Source organism: Cololabis saira, chromosome 5 (genome assembly GCF_033807715.1).
Source record: "Cololabis saira isolate AMF1-May2022 chromosome 5, fColSai1.1, whole genome shotgun sequence".
Lineage (NCBI taxonomy): Eukaryota > Metazoa > Chordata > Actinopteri > Beloniformes > Belonidae > Cololabis > Cololabis saira.
In genome coordinates this window covers 23,502,419-23,521,394 of record NC_084591.1, presented here as the reverse complement: position 1 = coordinate 23,521,394, position 18,976 = coordinate 23,502,419, and the positions used below count along the sequence as shown (strand labels likewise).

Genomic DNA, 18,976 nt, shown 5'->3' with positions numbered 1-18,976 from the left:
TTCATGATGACTTGGCCCAGGGGCAGCATATAAATGGAGAATAATAATGGCCCCAAAATTGACCCTTGAGGAACACCATGGGTGAAATGGGAGACAGAGGATGAAGAGTTTTTAAGGACCACATTAAAAGTTCTGTTTGACAGGTAAGAGTGTAATAAGTTAAAAGCTGAGCCTTTTAAACCAACCCACATTTCAAGAACCCATAGCAGGATGGAATGGTCAACTTAACCAAATCTACTGAAATCGAAACATCTCTCAAGTCTTATTCTTGGTAATTTAGACGCTCAGTTTTAGTCCAGTTATTCACCTAGTTTGAAAGAACTATTAAAGAACGTTTCATGTTTTTTTTCCACAACAATTACAACTCAACTCATATCAAACTAACACTGAACACAAAATGGCTTTAAGAGGCAATATTGCATCCTTGTTTTCTTTCTAAGTAACTTTTTTCCAGAGCAAAACAATCATTATTAAGGATGCTTTCCCATCTTGTCCATTCCTTCTTTGACCTTTTGCCTTCCGGCAAGGTATACAGGCCATGGAGATCATTCACAAACAGACTCTTAAAGAGCTTTTAACATTTTATACTTGCCAGACTTAAACACACACCACAAATAAATACTATACTACTATATGCTATATTCCATTACACTTTACTTACATTTTTCATTATTCATCAATTTTTTTCTAATTCTTTCTACATAGATGGGTACACGTGTATAGTTTTATGTTAATATGTGCTGTTTATCGAGAATAGCAGCTGTAATCTGACTGTATCTTGTGTGTAGCGACAAATAAAAGGTATCCTAGCTTAATCTTGCAATAGAAAGGTACTACATTTGTAGTTTATTACTCAATACCAGACGGAAAAATTAGAACACACAACCTCAAGCTGATATTTTCGGTTGGCATGTTTTGGTTGCTCTTGTAGCCTATAACTTCTGGCTCAGTCTTCAACTAAAACTGAAGTCATTATGAGTTTCTTTATCGAGGGAGACTGTTTAGATGCATAAATCCATCTGGGGGAGGAGTTAACGTGTGCTCAGTGCAGCTTTGATTGTAGAGTTGCCTATTATCATGCACAGGGTTAAAATATGAAAATCAAACGCTTTTAATTCAATTCAATGTTATTTATAAAGCCTCTATTACAACAGAAGTTATCTCTAGGCTCTTTGCAGAGACCCAGGAAAAGAGAAAACAGACAGAGAGAATGAAGAACAGAGAGAGGACATACACAGACACAATGATAAACTGGTGCACTACAGGGATGACTATATAAACAGATGTAGACAGCAGACACTGAGGTGGTCGGGGGGTGGGTGGGGTGGGGTGTGTGGGGGGGGGGTTGACTGAATCCACCAGACAAAACAGGTGAAAGCAAGCAGTGGGATGATCAGAGGGGGGGACTGCAGGTCAGCATGCAGCTCCTGAAGCTCTGGCCTACAAACATGCACAGAAGAGAAAAGGAAGGGGGGGGGGGGGGGGGGGGGGGGGGGCAACAAACACAACAAAGTACAAGCACTACAGCCAGATAAGACCACGGATGTCGGGGCACTGGTAGAGAATCCAGCACTAGGTCGAGTGGAAAACTTGTTTTGTGCACAAACAGGACAAGCAGATACAAAAGAATTGACATCCTCTACCATAGATGACCACCAAAAACGGTGTCTAACCCTGCGTTCACACTGAAAGCGTCACGGGCATCCCGACGCCAGCATCTCGCCGCTTGGTGCATTCACACTGCATTCACACTGAAATTCACACTTTGGGAAGCCTTCTTTATATTTTAGCGTTATTTCCGCGTAGATAAGAGTGAGTTTGATGCTCCTTAACAAGTTTGGTCCGCGGATCAACATCAACCCAGCGAGCCCTTGCTCCCGGTGGCTGATTTATGGTTCTGCGTCACACCAACGCAGAACCAACGGTGTAGGGTACGCGGCGACGCACACCGCACCGCGACCCTACGCCGTCGATTTAACGTGGAACCATAATTCAGGCGAAGCTGCAGTCTGTCTGCGCTGATACTGACACACGGGGTCGGAGCGGATTTGGTCATGATGTTTAACCTGTGTTTTGTGATTAATAAGCACCGGTTTTAATTATTTTTCATTGGATCAATGTAGCAAAGAAAATCGTTGACCATCCAGTTCCTCACCCAGATACATGTTTCACGTGATCAGTTCAGGTAAAAACGGCGGTCAAACCAGAAAAATCTCATTTTGTTGGATGAAATATATGAATTCCTGATAAAATAAGTTTGTTAGTGCACAGCTCTGCTCCTGTACGCATGTGAATGAGTGTACGTTTGTGTGTACATGAAAGTACAATCTGCATTGAGAGTTCTCGCTTCGGGAATCCCAGTGTGTGATTGGACGACGCTTCGGCGTCGCCGCTGCTCATTTGCATAAAGTTAAAACCGGGTCTGTCGGTCAGGGTAAAGTTGAACCTCCCCAAAAAAGAGGGCTCACCTGGCTTGACGAGTTTTAAGGCCGGGACACACCAACCCGATAATCGTCCGTCGGACACCGTCGGGCAAGGTATGTGACTCGATTCAGGTTGGTGTATCTCATGTAGTTGTCCGTCAGCGTTCATTTCGGCCGATTCGACATGTAGAATCGGCCACTAGCCATCGGCCTCTATGACCAATCACACATTAATCAAGTATCTAAAACTGCCTTCTTTTAGATTCACCACTGCCTTTTGGAGGCGCACGAAAGGAAAAAGACAAAGTACAAACCTCTGGTGGCAGACTGTTGAGAACAGGGCTGGATGGTGAGGTGCATGTCATTGAAGTAGGGTGCAGAGGATTTTTGGGGCACTCGTGCCACATAGCCCTCGCAGTACTGGGCATCACAGGAAGAGCAAGGAATATCACTGAGGCAACGGAGAAAACCTCTGGCTCTGGATAAGTAGAGTAAATCCGTGAGCACAAGCAAATACCACCTGAACACATCATGGCCTGATCAACCATGGTGGACCTGAAACACTCAAGGACTCTAGGTCACACCACTGATGGTGTGTTCAAGTGGACAAGAAGGTACGTTTTAACTACTATTCACTGGTTGTATTTGAAATGTTTTTTTCTCTCCACTGTCATACGTGTTCAAGATGGGGGATTACGCCCAAGGAAAGATTAAATTCAATCTGTTGTTTTTTTTTTAGTTTAGCTGTTTCATTGAATGAATTATATGAATTTTGAATCTAGACTCTACTGGAATGAATTGGAACTGATTCCAGTAGTGGCTGAATGGAATATAATAAACTATTGGAACACAATGAATCATTTTTTGTGTTTCCACTGTCATCACCTTTCACTCTAGGTTTTTTCTTGATTCCTAAATATTATGCCTTTCTTTTGTGTGATATTTCTATTAACGCATGGTATTTATGATCAAAGTAATATACAAGACTTTTAAAACGTATAGCAATCCATCCAATTTTTCCTGAGCTATCAAAGCTTGGACTAATCTCCCTCAAGCTACTAACAGGCCTGGAATTGACCTCAAGTGCAACAACAAAATAACGTCTTTTTTCCATATCATATCATTCTTGTATCAACCTACAGTACACCAGAGTTTTAAAAACTAATGAATTATTTAATTCATCACTCTTCAGTCCCACTGCATAAACATGTGTTATCCAACATTGACTAGGTGATGCAATCATGGTCAACGGTTACAGAAAGTACACTCAATGAATAAATACAAGCCTTCCAAAGAAAATCCAGCCAAAAGCAGAATTGTCACTTTTGATAGACCAGGCACAAGTTCAAATCCTTTTTTTTCTGAAAATCACAAGTCTTTAAAAATAAACAGGCACTGACTTGGCTCAGTTTGAGGAAAACTTTGGTAAGCAAGCTCTGTGGGTTTGAAATTGGGGAGGGGGGGTTTAAGCCCTCGGAAACAACAATATTTTTTAAATTCCTTTTTTGATTATGCACCACTTGGCAACTTTTAAGACAACTTTACCATCCAGTCTACTAATACACCCATACTTATCAGCTACCGAGGCTATTCGACAGAGCTAGCCCAGATTCTTTGTGCATATTAACTCACTAAGTTTTCATAATTTTCTTTCTGATCACTCTTCTGATTTATGGTTGTTTAGCACTTACCCAGCTTCACTTGGCTGAGTAGGCCTATCTGTGTCTACTCTGAATCTCAAAATGTTATTTTTAGGTTTTAAGTCGTATCCCGTCACTTTATTTTTCATTTTATTGTATTTTTTATTCCACATCCTGCATTTTAATATATGCGTGTGTGTGTGTGTAATTTTGATGATTTTACTGTTAAAGAAGCTCATAAAGTCTTCACAACTGAGAACTGCACGGCTCAACAGAGTTGTGACTCTTTTTCAGCTTGGCTACAGTGCTGAACAGAAAACATGGGTTACATTTGTTATCCTCTATCAACGATGAATAATAAGCTGTTCTAGCTTTGCGAAGGTCTTTTTTAATATACTATTAGACTATCTTTCCATGCAGGATAAGAGTCTACAGACTTACAAGAGTTACATTTTTTGGGAGGTGCACGTCAGGCTACGACGTAGGCTACGGAGAGCCTCCCGCATAGACGTACCCTACGGCATAGGTTTAACGCAGAACCATAATTCAGCTTTAACAAGAGTACCACTTCCTTTCTATTTCACGCACTTTTTGTTTCAGCATCTGGATATGCAAATTATCAAGCTCCTATGGTTAGAGACTCTCTTTCTCAAAGGAGCAACTGCATCTAAAGCTGAGTGCAGCAATTCTGAAGTGTTATTGACAAGGATATCAACACCTGGAGAGGTAGAAGCGAAGTCACAGCCATCAATTGCTTCACTATGTTCCACTGTAGAAAGATGACAAGCAATAGCCTCTCCCTCAGTTTAGCAATAGCTTTATTGGATAAACATCTGCTGAAGTACCGTATTTTCCACACTATAAGGCGTACTTAAAATCCTTAATTTTTCTCAAAAATCGGCAGTGCGCCCTTATAATAAAAAAGCTCCTTCTTGTATCAATATACAATACACCACACAAAAACTAAGGAGAATTATTTAATTCATCTCTCTCTCTCTCACACACACTGTACAATATTTTTTTATATTATATATATATATATTTTTTTTTACCTTTTTCTTATTTTTAATATGTTTGTTTCGTTACCGTTGTAAATTCTGCTGAGTCCCCAAATTTCCTTTGGGCTAGTATTTATCAACAAGAGCAGATCCCTCATGATTATCTGAGTTAGAAGATTTAGTGTTCATTCTTGACAACTTCTTGTTCTCACCATCACTCATCAAAAGGTTCAAAACAGGTGATTGGAACACACACACCCGCATTTCCTCAACTTCTTCAATATTTAACTTTATGCCCTTGAGAAATAGGACAGAAGGTTAAACCTGAACATAATACGGACCAATCTTGTATTTCGTCCAACTGCTCCCTCTCTTCTCTGTTTGCAAATACATTTGCAAACAGAGAAGAGAGAGAGGAAGGGAGGGGCTGTTGAACTTAGCGAGGACCTCTGGTAATTTTCCTCTAGTCCTTACAAATGTATGCTACAATTTAGTGCTGCTGAGCTGATTGGCTAAGTCAGGAGTTACTGTAGGTACATGGGTGGGGTAATTAAATGTGACTAAATAGTGGTCAGTGGTTTATAGATCCACGTCTGATCAACAACTGACATGGTGGACAACTTATTTAACCTTTTTCTTTCTCCATTGTCAACATTACTGTTTTTTAGTCTTGTGCAGGAATTTGTAGTTGGAGTGACTTCATAGCTACCCCAAATATGACAATTAGAAATATGTCAGCAAACTGGACCCATGGAAAGACAGAATAAGAATGTATTTAAGGTTGACTCCGAAAACAAATGCCCAAGATCATGACAAAAATCAAGCAAAACAAACATTCCTGTACGATGATATGGTTGTATATTTTTTTTACTTTTCTTCCTTTTTTCCCCTCTCTCTGACTTTTGTATGTGTTGCTGCAGGTATTCAATTCTATATTTGTGAAAATGTACTACATTTCCAAAATTATTAGAAAGTTATTTACTTTATATTTGTATAAAAAATGAACTAACATATTTCTGATTTTAGCTTTGGCTGCATTTGACAAAACTTTCAAACTTTTCTGGTAATGTGGCTTGTATTATTTCAGAGCGATATAAGTGTTTTGGATGGAGCTAATAAAACTACAGATGACACTTTCAGTAACGCAGGAACATGAGCTAGATATAACTAACTAACCAATACCCCACTTGTATACAGGAATCCCCAACATCTGAACAAAGTGCTATAATGTGTTTTTGCGGCTTTATATCAACTTTCTAAATCTTTTCATGATAAGGTAATCCCAAAAATATTCAGCTCTGCTTGATCTTGCATATATATATATATATATATATATATATATATACCATAATAGTCATAATTATTAGCGTATGATTAAACCTTCAGAGACCAGAGCTGAAGTTGAACAGACCAAAAAAATGAATAAATAGATACATGAATACATGCCTTTCTTTCTCCTAATGGCTTTCCCATGAACAGTGAAGAGTACATCTTCAAATTAAGAAGGATTTTAAAGAGAAAAATCATGGTCCTAACAGAATCTGATGAGACCTCCAGATACTATGGTAGTGCCTTGCTCAAGGTTTTTTCCCTCCTAAAGGGGGGTCTTTCCTTGCCACTGTTTGGTTTAAGGTTCGTCTCCCACTAGGGGAGTTTTTCCCGAATCATTGTTTATGTTATTATGTTTATGTCTAGATACAACTTCTGCTGTAATAGGTGCTACATAGATAGAATTGTTGCCTGATTTATATGTAAAAAAATAAATAACAAAAAAACTGCAAAATCTAGCAGATGTAAGGGTGCTGCCTACAACAGTGGTCTTCAACTTTGGTCCTCAGAACCCCCTGTCCTGTGTGTCTCAGTTGTTGCCTTGCATCAACACAACTGAATTTAACCAATGATCATCATCAGCTTAACTTGTACAAGTCTGGTGAGGCAGGTTTATTTTTATAGCACAATTCAACAACAGGGGGATTCACAGTGCTTTACAAAGAAATTAAAAAGAACGATTTAAAGTTTAAACTAATAATAATACATAAAATAATAATAATAAAATAAAACATAAATTACAGGATTTATAATAATTCCTTAAATAGAATTAACAAATGAGATTCAAGAAATAAAGGCTGCAGTGCATTGTGGGAGATTACTGAAATGTATTTTCAACCTTGATTTTAAAAAACAGAGTTTCACTAGTCCTGATAAATTCTGGGAGTTTGTTCCACAGGTGAGGACCATGAAAGCTGAAAGCCGCCTCACCGTGGTTGGTCCTAACTCTGGGTACAGGATGTAGGCGTGACCCCGATGACCTGAGAGAGAGAGTTGTGATAAAGCAGGGAAACATCTAAAACATGCAGGGCAGGGGGTCCTCAGGGCCAGGGTTGAAGACCACTGGCCTTCGCCATAAAGCATTTGCGTCATCCAGAACCATGTATGAGAATTTAGCATTTTTTTTGTTTAATCTTAATAGTATTCACTACTCTAGACTACTGTAATACAAGTTGTTTAATTGTAGGAACAAAACCACGTTTTAAATCTCCTCCAGATGCCTGAGCCACCTCATCAAGACTATATGCTGACGAGCTGCTCGGTAGGCGGTAGCACAGTGGGTTAAGCAAGCGGCTCATATACTGAGGCTACAGTCCTCCTGCAGCGGTCGCAGGTTCAAATCCCGGCCTGCGCACCTTTGCTGCATGTCATCCCCATTCTCTCTCTCTACCCCCTTCCTGTCTGCAACTTGAATAAAGGATAAATAAAATAAATTAGAGCTTTAAAAAAAATAAGACTGTATGCTGATGACGGTGGGATTGTTGGACCAGTGTGTAAAGTCTTCTCCAGCAAGGCCTAAAGATTCTCAGTATCTTTGAGGTCTGGACTCTGTGATGATCAGCTCATGTGTGAAAATGATGTCTCCCTCAACCACTTATTACAAGTATGAACCTTATGAAGGCTGCCACTGTTATCCTGGAACATAAGAAAAATTAAAGCTGCAGCAGCGATGAACGGGACCCTCGCACCCTTGTGCAGGTTCAGGCTGCAGTGGAAGCGCTTGTATGACTTGCATGTAGATTCTTCAGGCCTGGACATTTAGTGGATGACACCACCCACGAGTCTTTATGTCAAACCATTCAAATGTTATGGCAGAAAGTAGGAACTATCAAATATGGACCAATCAGATGAAGGGGGGGCGCTTTTTGGCGTCTATCATCGCCACGGTAACGCTTTTGACTGAGAAAGGTAATGCCCATTGTCGCAGGATCGAGACGCACATTCTGATGTATAACACACCTGGATGTACGTTAGGTTCGGGCGAAAAAGCGGCCGAAGAAATGGCATTAATTGCGCCAAAATTACACGATTAATTCAAAATAGCAGACTTCCTATTCGGTTTCGGCCATGGCGCCAAGAGACTTTTCTTTAAGTTGACATGATACAGGTGTGAACCGATTTTCGTGCATGTACGTCAAACCAAATGGTGGAGCTTGAGGCACGGAGTTTTCTAGGGGGCGCTGTTGAGCCATTAGGCCACGCCCATTAATGCAAACCATTAAATATCAAATTTCTCACCAGGCCTGGGTTGCGTGCAAAATTTGGTGACTTTTGGGGCACTTTTAGGGGGGCAAAAAGGCCCTCATTTCGTCGGAAGAAAGAAAAAAAAAACGAGAACGAGAAAAATTCCTACAAATACAATAGGGCCTTCGCAATGTCAGTGCTCGCCCCTAATAAAGCACTGGTAGAGAAACCTGGGGCCTCATTTATAAAGCTTGCGTGCGCGCAAAACAGGGCATGAAAGATGCGCTCGCCACCTTCTACGCAAAGGTTGGGATTTAAAAAAAAACGTAACTGGAAAATGTGCGTATTTTTACGCAAACCTTGAACCTAGTGCACGAACATTTTGAAGATATGGGGAACTGGCGACGCAGACGGTGAGGTGGTGAAATGAAGCCAGATTCATGTCATACTTTTAATGTCATCACACATATCAGATTTATAATATAATAGCGCTGATCGTGTCCCTCTGTGTTTGAAGCACAGTGTCAGTCAGTCGGCCACTTCCAGCTGCGTCATGCGCTTGGATCGCTCTGGTGCTGCTGGTGCCTGCCAGAATCAGATTTCTGTCCGCGGGAGCGCGCACAACAGCCCATTGAGCGATAGCGCTAAAACGTCAGATTTCCAGATTATGAAGCTCAAGAATGAGATCAAGTCATATTTAGGCAGAAACAACTTTTCATTAACTATATTTGGCCTTCAATTAATTTTTGGCAGGTGAAAATGCCTATTTTGTGTTGTAATGGTTCTTTAAAAGAGTTAAAAGCAATCCTGTGAGCTCTAGTGTTTATATTATGAAGCTTAAGAATTAGATCAAATCATATTTAGGTAGAAACAACCTTTCATTAACTGTATTTGGCCTTCAATCAATTTTTGGCAGGTAAACAGACCCATTTTCAGGGGAGAAATCAGATTCTGGCAGGCAATCATGTTTTGGCACTCACGGCGTTTACAGCAGCAACGACGTGCTGCCACTCACTCGCTTTCTTTTTGTTAGTGACGCAACTAGTGTGACCACAAAATAATGTTGTTTTCCTGGCCTCCACCTCATCCACATCATCTCAGTCTCCGTGAAATTTAGTGGCATGGTTGCCTGAAGATTGTAATACTCATAAAACAGGGTGAAACAGAGCTCATGACCCATTCCCTCACAAATCCCCCCCTTTTTGTTTCTTCTCTCTCTTTGTATTGTGTGCATGGAAATATTCTTACTTTCACTAATCTATCAAACATTGCTGTTTTGTTTTTTAATGGAGATTTCTTTCTCAAAGACATTGATCCACCGGTATCCCTTCATGTTTTCTAAGTGTGCTGTACAGTTCAGGTTAGGGTTAACTAATTTGCCACCTGAAACATATTAATCACTGCAATCCTTTTCCAATGGGAGGTTTTTACCTATTTACTTAATTAAGTCCAGGTGGTGCCTTTATTATCTTTCTTTTTTTGTTGTTTTTTTTGGCCAGGCACGTTATTTTTCTATTTTAAAAATACTCAGGTTGTCATCTGTGCCCTGTGCTGCAAAGTCCAGTATTGGCATGTAATCTAAGCAGAAGCACACAAGTTATTAAATTGATGAACGTTTGTCTGTTTTGAAGATCAATCACTTATTTACGCCACTTATGGTTAATTAGAATCAGCATGTCTCAGGACTTTGAGAGGAAAGTGGAGAAAACCCACACGAGCAGTGGGACAACATGCTGCCCTTCTTTACTACCTCACATAAATAAAACTCAAGTTAAATAGCTTAAAATACAATCAAATGCATAAATGATAAAGTCAGTTTAAAACAAAGGTCTATTTTTACTTAATAAAACATCTCTCTGAAAACAGGGATCTGACGTGTCTGTATCAAATCTAATTGGACTAAACACTCTTGGTAGAAAGACAGGTACAGGATTTAAAAATTCACTGTTTTTCTAAAATCTGCAGTGCATGCAGTCCGTTCGTTCAAATGTTCCGTTCATGACTTAGTATCCTCGCATTTTCATACTCCAAGAGAAGTCCTCTTGATGCGAGGTTTGTAATTAGGGTCAGAGTCAAGAGAGTCGTCTGAGTCGCTGCTGGAGGATATAAACCAGTAAAGAGCGTCCGCATCAAAGGAAGAATCTGCATTTTCTTCCTGAGGTTCTTCCCAGGTGGCCGCGGCTCTTCCTTCGGTCACTTGTAGACACTTCTCAGTGCTCAGCCTGGTAAGAGTCAAATAAGGCTGTAGCCAGCTGGACTGCAGCATCGCAGCCACACTCGGCAGAGACAGCTGGTCTCTCTGGACGTCGCTGGGCTCGGACCTGCCGGGGACAACGTCAGAGGTGGACGAGAGAACAGTGGACTTGGGGAGGGTTTCTGACCGACAAGGGCTCATCCTTTGTGAATGTCTGGTGTCTGGTGGTACAAAACTGTCCAAAACATCCATCGTACAAAACATCCATGAGGGTTTGGAAAAAGCTTTTGGAGTCGCTGGGGTACACCTGGAAGACGCAGGTATATCCTGAGATACTGGAGCCTTTTGCATTTCTGGATGAACAAACACAGAGTCTTTGAATCCTGGGTCGCAGCACTGAAGAGAGCTGTTGGTTTTGGAGGATGATTGTTTGTTACTAAACATGCTAAAGCAATTTGGAGACACTTGATAGTATTTAGAGTTTGATGAGCTCCACCAGGAAGAGGCGATATCCACCAATTGGACCACTGGCAACAACGAGGCGGGCCGAGCTGCGCCTCTTGACAAGGACTGAGGTAGATGTTCTGTTTGAGAGGCATCGCTCTTTGTTTCAGGAGAAGCTGAGCTCTGCTTATCTCCAGGATTTGTTGGTTCAGATGTCTGCAGGTGGCTGCAGGGCTGTGAAGGAGGCTGATCGGGGGCACAGGGGACAAGATCTGAGGGAGTTAGGTCCTGTGATGAAGAGATGGATGAGGATGACTGGAAGAGAAGAGGAGATGAGGAAACGTCCTGCTGCAGCAACTCTTCAGAGCACTCATCTGGACAGCCTCGCAGGATGCTCCTCACCCATCGCTGGTGTCTGGAGCAGAACTGAGGGGGGGAGGCAGCGCCGTGAGCAGAGTCACAGCTTGTCTGACTGCTGTCTACCTCTCTTTGGTCACTGCTCTCTACCTCCACCCGCTTTCCCGTTCCACCATCTTCGTCTGGGAGCTGATGTTCTCCAACATCAGAGAGAGGGCTGTCTTTTGACAGATTCCAACCAGTTTCATGACAGATAGCAACATCTGAGGAACCAACAGGAACCACATTAGAAAATTCATCACTGGAGCAAAGGAACACACCGTCATAATACATAAAAGTTCATTTCCTAAGCTCTCGATAATGGTTGGGGGCATCTGAACTGCATCAACCACTGGCCCAATGACCTGAGTATTATCTTAATGTCGTATGGGAAATGTAATAAAAAACAAAACTGGACAAAAGAGTTTAACATATGAATCTAGATGTAAGCTCCAAATGTTTTAATACACGAAAGAATTAGAAATGAATGATTATATAGGTGTATAGAAATGAATATATAGAGGTGAAATAAAAATGAGTTACTTATGTTTGGCTGTGATGCCTTTTGAATGTTCAGTTCAGACATTATCCAGCAGGGATCTGAGCTGCAGTGGTTCAGATCCTATTTAACAAACATGGGTTTGTTCATCCTGATCAGCAACCTCTACCTCAGCCCCTGCGACCACTGGTGTACCACAGGGATCAAGTTAGGGCCCTGTCCTATTTTCATTATACATCCTGCCATTACGGTCAATAATTTCCCATCATATCTCCTTTCATCTCTATGCAAATGGTGTAATGGCTGGTTCATCCACAGATGCTTAGATGATGTTAAACTCTGGCTGTCTCAACACATCCTCTGTTTAAGTGAGAGCAAAACTACATGCATTGTGTTTGCTCCTTCCAAGCCCTCCAGAAGTACAGTATCTTCACCTGCCCCTCCCCATCACTTTAACCATGTAGTCAAATATCTGGCTGTGATTTTTTTTTTTTTTACAGTTTAAAATTCGATAAATATATTGATTCTGTTGTCATGGCGAGCTTCTAGCAGCGTTGACTCCTTTCAAAAGTCAAGCCGTTCCTGAGCCACGGTGACCTTGAGAAGGCCATTCATGATTTCACCGAATCCCAGTGCGATTAATTGTAACACTCTTTATTTTTTTATTTTATTATAAACTTTTATTATGCTATTTACAACTTGTTCAGAATGCTGCTGTTAGTCTGTTGACAAGGAATCGGGGAAACAACCGCACCTTTATGCTGCGTCCCAGTTGAATTTAGGATCCATTTTAAGCTCTTGTTGTTTGTTTTTAATGCTATAAACAGTCTTACTCCTTCATACCTACTGTATGTTGGGTTTTAAGCTTTTGTCAACCCCGTAGCAGTTTGCGTTTGGCTCACCAACACTTGTTTGAGGTTCCACGGACGAGGTGGAAAAAGCAGGGGTCCAAACTCTGCAAACTAAAGACCTCACCTGTTCAGAATGGCATTTGGCTCAAAATAGCACAGCCATATTTTTTAAACTCTTTTATTTTTATTGATATATTCTTAATTTAATGTTTTTTTTTAATTATTTTAGCATTTTTCTAGTCCATGTTTTTATTTTACTTTGATTGTGAAGCACTTTTCTCAACTCTGGTTGTTTAAAAGTGCCATACAAATTGTCATTTTTTTGATTGTTAGATTGACTATGCTTATCAGATACATAAATCCAAGTGTGATGTACAGCGTTTTAAATTTTACATAAAGATATCAAAATAGATAGTACCGGTATCTCATTTTCCTGAGACAAGACATCAACTTGATAGAAATTTATATCTGTTAGAATTGAGCCGTTACTTACCACAACGCAGCAGTTTCCTCAGAGCTGAAGCGATGGTGGTGGAGTCCGAGCCAATTACCTTCAAAAGTAACTTCTCCTCCTCAGTCAAAGGACTTTGCTTTTTTAGGAGCTACGTTGCATATTTGTAAAACACAAAAATCCAATCAGGGAAGGGTGTCAGATTACAGTTAACATTTATATTGTTGTCTTGTTAAATAAATACTAACGTTGAAGTAAGCCTGTTAGAGTTTGACCACTAGGGGTCACTGTGGAGCAGAGCTTTGATTCAGAGATGACAACAGAGATGAGACTCTCAGGTCAATTCTGCAAGTGTATAATCCAGGTGCCATAAAGTAAAAATCCTGTCCAGCAGTTGCTCCAACCAAATACTAAACCAGTTCCTCTGCAGATAAATGGTAGGTCCTTAGTGAAAACACTTGTTCTAAATATACAGGTTGATCCAGAAACACAGCAGGGTTTTTACTTTATGGCATCTGGAATAAACACCTCTGCAATTCTGTCATCGTGAAGACAAATGCAGAACAGGTCACTTTGACACCACTTTTAGTAGAAATGGATCAAACATCTACTGTTTATTACAGCACACAACTAACACACCTGATCAATGCTCGTTTCTTCTGGTAAAATGCTCTCCAGCTCCTGTAGGTAGTGCAGCAGCCTGTCCTCCACTTTCTGGGCGTAACGCTCCCCGTACTGCTCCTCCATCTGGTTCTAAGGGACAGAATGCATATGTATATTATGCAAATATGAATTATGCATATTACAGAATTACAAAGGTCGTTGCATTGATGAATCACTTTAACGCTCCACCACATTACACAGAAGGAGCAGAACATGAAAGTACCCCTTGTTTATGGTCCAGAAACTGTGCAGTACAGCAGTGCAGCAATTTTTAAAGTTAACAGTGTTAAATTAAAATCTGATAACTTGATTAATGCTGCATTTTAAGTTTTGCAGTGAATGAGAGCAGATCAGTTATTTTCTTCCACTTCCAGGACGTGGAAGAAACCTGTTTCCAGAGTGGGAAAATTTGAAAACGCCTGTAGCAATCTCGTGCTACTGGGGTCGCCAGACAGGAAAGAGGACACGGGTTTCGTGGGAAAATTGTGAATCTTTATTTCACCCAGACGTGTACCAGCACTCAGCAGCTCGGTGTCCCCTGCAGACCCTGCAGACTACGCCCAATCCTCCACCCTGCCACAACGCTGTTTACGTGGCTCTCCGCAACTTTTCTGAAATGCTTGCGTCACACACGTCACTCGTACCTCTCTGTTTACAGATTTCTGAGCCAGTGCCCAATGTTTTGCCGCCTGTTTTCGCTTGTTTCCATCACAGCATCGCAGCGCCACTAACAGGCCTGGCGTGTGTTTTACAGCCTTTTCAGGCCTATCGACTAGGTTCGTGTGACTGTCACATCTACTGGCACATCTCCGTCTTAACGGAGAACGGTTTGGAAATTATAAGCCTTACATCTTTGTGTGGCCGTAGCCTAAGTAGCTTATCATTTGTTTGTTTTACCAGACAGTTTGGTCCCCTCTCTGTTATAAAGGTGACTGAGTTTGAGTGCGTTTGGGATTTCAGCTCAGCTCCACTCAAACAAACCCTCAAAAATGTATTGTATCTCTCCCCACATGACATTAGATGTGGTCGGCTACACAAAGAAACAACAGTGCATATTTGTTAGTCCTTGTAATTTTCTGGATGCTTGTGGCCTCTTAAATGACTGTACGGCACGATAGATTACCGTAGGTTTATGGAGCCATAGAACACATCCACATGTATTATCTCGTGCAGATCAATAGTGCACTCTGCTGCACACAAAATGACTCGCATTTAAAATAAAAAAGCCATTTACTGTTAAATAAAAACATTATGAGAGTAAATGCACCCAGCAGCTAAAGACACGATGAATTACAGCTTGACTGACACTAGAAATGTGTGTGAGGAAAAACAATACTACACAGTCTGTAAGTAGGCTGACCTGAAAACATCCACCTGAACCCAAACTGAAGGACACCCTGAATGTATAAACATATTATGAAAACTTAAATCTTCCTGGTGTAAAAAGTCTTCACTTGGACATTTGAGAATTGTTGCTCCTCCACTGATGACCAAAAGCCTGACTCCCAAGGACTTTTGTTTTGCACAAACAAGTGTTTCAAACTACCCTTGACAACCAAGAAATGCTCTGCAGTGTATAGATTATTTAATTGGGCACAGTTTAGTACAGATGTTTGGTCAAATTTGAGTAATTGTTTCCTGACTATTACATCGGTCTGGTTTTTAACATTTATAAACAGATTTTTTGTGCTTTAGGAATGTGTTACAGGATTGTTTGAATAAGTAAGTGCAGCATTATGGTGATCACTAACCAAGAAAAAAAAACTATTCTTACATGTCTTTACGTTTTATTAGGTAGCCAAGGAGTAAAAAAGGAAAGACCGGTCGTGTATGGAAGGGCCACCCCCCGCCTTCTGAGAGAGAAGTGTAGTCGGAAGTCGGAAGCACCGAAGAGCCGCCTCCAGCTGGAAGTGTCCTGGTCTTCCTGACCAGCTGGAAGTGTCCTGGTCTTGCTCACCAGCCACTGTGGACTGGAGTCCGAGACCCCTGATCTAGTGTAAGGGTCTAAGATTTCAAATGTTATGCTGCCCTCTGCTGGAATTAACTCAACCCGCAGCTTCACAGCGTTGATTGAAACCTGCGGTTGGTTTATAAATCTGGGATTAGTCTGGGACCAGACTACATCTCTGATCTCATGGCCCAGTATGAACCAACCAGAACCCACAGGTAGTCGTGGGTCACACTACAGTCTATAACACGGTGAGGCACCATTCGGCTTTGATGCTCCTCACCTGTGGAACAAACTCTGACTGGACGTCGTCTCGACTGCATAAACGTTTTGAGGGAGAACGAGTGTAGTTTTGGGATAGAACAGCATAAAATCTGAAAAACCTCTGAGCATTTCTGCTGCAGGTGGGAGCTAGTGACCTGTAACAAACTAACCTTGATGTAATCTTCAAGTCGGTCCTTGTCTATTGCCAGCGTTTGTGCCAGACTCTTAAAGTCCAGGTGGTTCTTCCTCATGAGGAACATTTCCCGCTTGCTCTGTTTGGAGAGACCACACAATGCAGACAATTACAGGTTAGACATTCACATATGTGACAACGAACACAAGATATGTTGAAAAATATTCTCGACAAACAGCAGCAGGGGATTTAAAGAAAGGATCAAGCCAACAATCACAAACCGGTCAGCTGAAATATGAGTGAATTTGAGAGACTGTGCATTAAAACGTCACATGATTATCAGAGACATGTACCACAAAACATCACAAGATCACAGTTAAATGACAGCACGCTCACTGCTAAACCAAAACAGCGCCCGTGTCAGACACTCACACAGCGATCTTGGTACTGAGGTAGTTTGTTTGGGAACAACTGTCCGATTTTCGCCACCGTGTCAATCATTCCTCTTCCTTCCTTCAGCATCCACATAACAATCTGCGCAGAGTGACAAGAACCACAGCGACTGTGTGAATTTGCAGGTTTACAATAATGCACATGCTTGTGAAATATTTGAATGCTACAGCACCATTATCCCCACCATAGTTTTAAGGCCGAACACGATCTTCATGTGCTTGATGGCAGCCACCAAGGCGGGTAGAAGGGTGTGAGTAGCTTCTAGTAGGCCCACCGCTCTCTCAAAGTTCTGCATGTCCCGGCTCCTCACGATGGAGAACAGCTGGGCGGAGGCCACCCGCAGCCTCCAGGACTCCTCCAGACTCAGAGGCTGGAGATCCAGGGTGGTCCAGCGGGACGGGTCAACAGCTGTGAGGACACAACAGGAATCCAACATTAAATATTTCTAATTCACCCCAAGAAAATAGGAGTCAACCTTTTTATGCATCGACATGTGAAAGAGTGTGCTCATTTATCTGGAACTGAACAACAAATAAACCTAAATTAGTTTACTGAGTTGAGATAAAGACAAACTACTTATCTCATTTAAGAGATTTATTGGAGTTTCAAACTGTTATATGAAGACCATTTTTCTGAATATCACAGTCAATAAGCTGTTAACCTGCAATATAAGTCACAAAAAATGGATGAAAATTGATCAGTGCACAAAAGTTTTGCAGATGATACACATTTGCATAAAAGCATTCCTCATCTGACTCTTTTCTTTGTAATTTTCCATGGTTCAACCTTGAGCATAAGGCCGCTGTGCTCAAGGACAGATATTCAAATAAAAGTTTATCATAACAACACATGTGTGTGTAAGTGTGCAGCAGGAACCAGCAGATATCTGTTTGCAGCTCTTGCAATTCGGACCATCACCATTATTTCACAGCACAGTGCAATATGTTTAATAAAAGTAAATAAGCTGGATAAAATTACAATTAATGGTTATCAGGGTTCCTACACATTTTTCAAGGTCAAATTCAACCACTTTTCAAACACTTTCAAGGGTCATTTTCATTTTTCACCTTATCGCTGGGGTAAAATATCTACAGGAATATATATACACTCAATTATTTTTTCTGCTTTTTATCACAATTATGAACATTGTATCGTGCTGTAAACATCTAGTTATGTTTCATCTTACTGATTTTATTTCTCCTTGTACTAACTAAACTATACAGTCTGATCCCAATTTTGTGAAAGACACAGAGTTATAATTTCAAGCGCTTAAACTTAAATTCAAGCACTTTTCAGGCCTTGAAAACACAACATTGAAATTCAAGCACTCAAGGATTTCAAGCACCCGTAGGAACCCTGGGTTATATAATATTCCAACACATCCATTACAACGAGCTTCATTTAAACAATTGTGTGCCTTTTTATATATTAATAACTGTATAATTAAAGATTTAAAACATGTATTTAAACGCCAAACAATGCCAATGTCTCCAAAAACTAAGAAGCAAATTTTGAGCTAAATGAATTGTTGTTATAGGCTTGTCGGGGAAATGTAAGGATTAAACCTGTTTCCAGAAACGCACCTTCCAGCACGTCCGTCATGCTGCGAGCCCAGACGTGCTCGATGATCAACAGACTTCCGTCCATCTGCTGCTTTCAGCTCCAAACTCCTGCGATCAGCTCTGTAGGATCCTCCAGATGCTCGGAAACCATCCGTCCAGACCACTTTAACCTCATACTGAAACCACCAGCTCCTCCCTCCCATCTGGACATGTACAGACAAGTTTGGACTGAGCAGCTGATGCAGCTTTCAAAACTCTGCACTTTACTTCCGGGCCATGCGCGGTGGTTGTTTTCAAAATAAAGGTTCTGTTACTCGAGTGGGCATTTTTTTTCCTCATTAAATTAAAGCAGCACAATGTAACTTTCAGCTTTTGTTGAGTTTGGCGGCTCCTTTGGACAAAAGCGGTAGTGCTTTACCAGTAGTGTGGAAGGGTTCCTACCATGCACCTCGAAGTTACATAGTGCCAGTGAAGGTGATACAGACCCCTCAGACCATGACAGAGGTGACAGAGGTGGAAGTTGATGTACCATCACAATGACTCT

General features: G+C 41.1%; 1 protein-coding gene across 1 annotated transcript; it reads right to left on the bottom strand.

The window, feature by feature from the left end:
• Window positions 1-6,781: 6,781 nt before the first annotated feature.
• Window positions 6,782-18,677, bottom strand: LOC133443931 (uncharacterized). Its single transcript, XM_061721286.1, has 7 exons — window positions 18,454-18,677; window positions 17,055-17,278; window positions 16,850-16,951; window positions 16,455-16,556; window positions 14,049-14,162; window positions 13,452-13,560; window positions 6,782-11,832 (listed from the first exon to the last, which is right to left on the bottom strand). The coding sequence occupies exons 1-7, from the start codon at window positions 18,515-18,517 to the stop codon at window positions 10,595-10,597; spliced, it is 1,953 nt and encodes a 650-aa protein (XP_061577270.1). The 5' UTR covers window positions 18,518-18,677; the 3' UTR covers window positions 6,782-10,594.
• Between the last annotated feature and the right edge of the window lie 299 nt (window positions 18,678-18,976).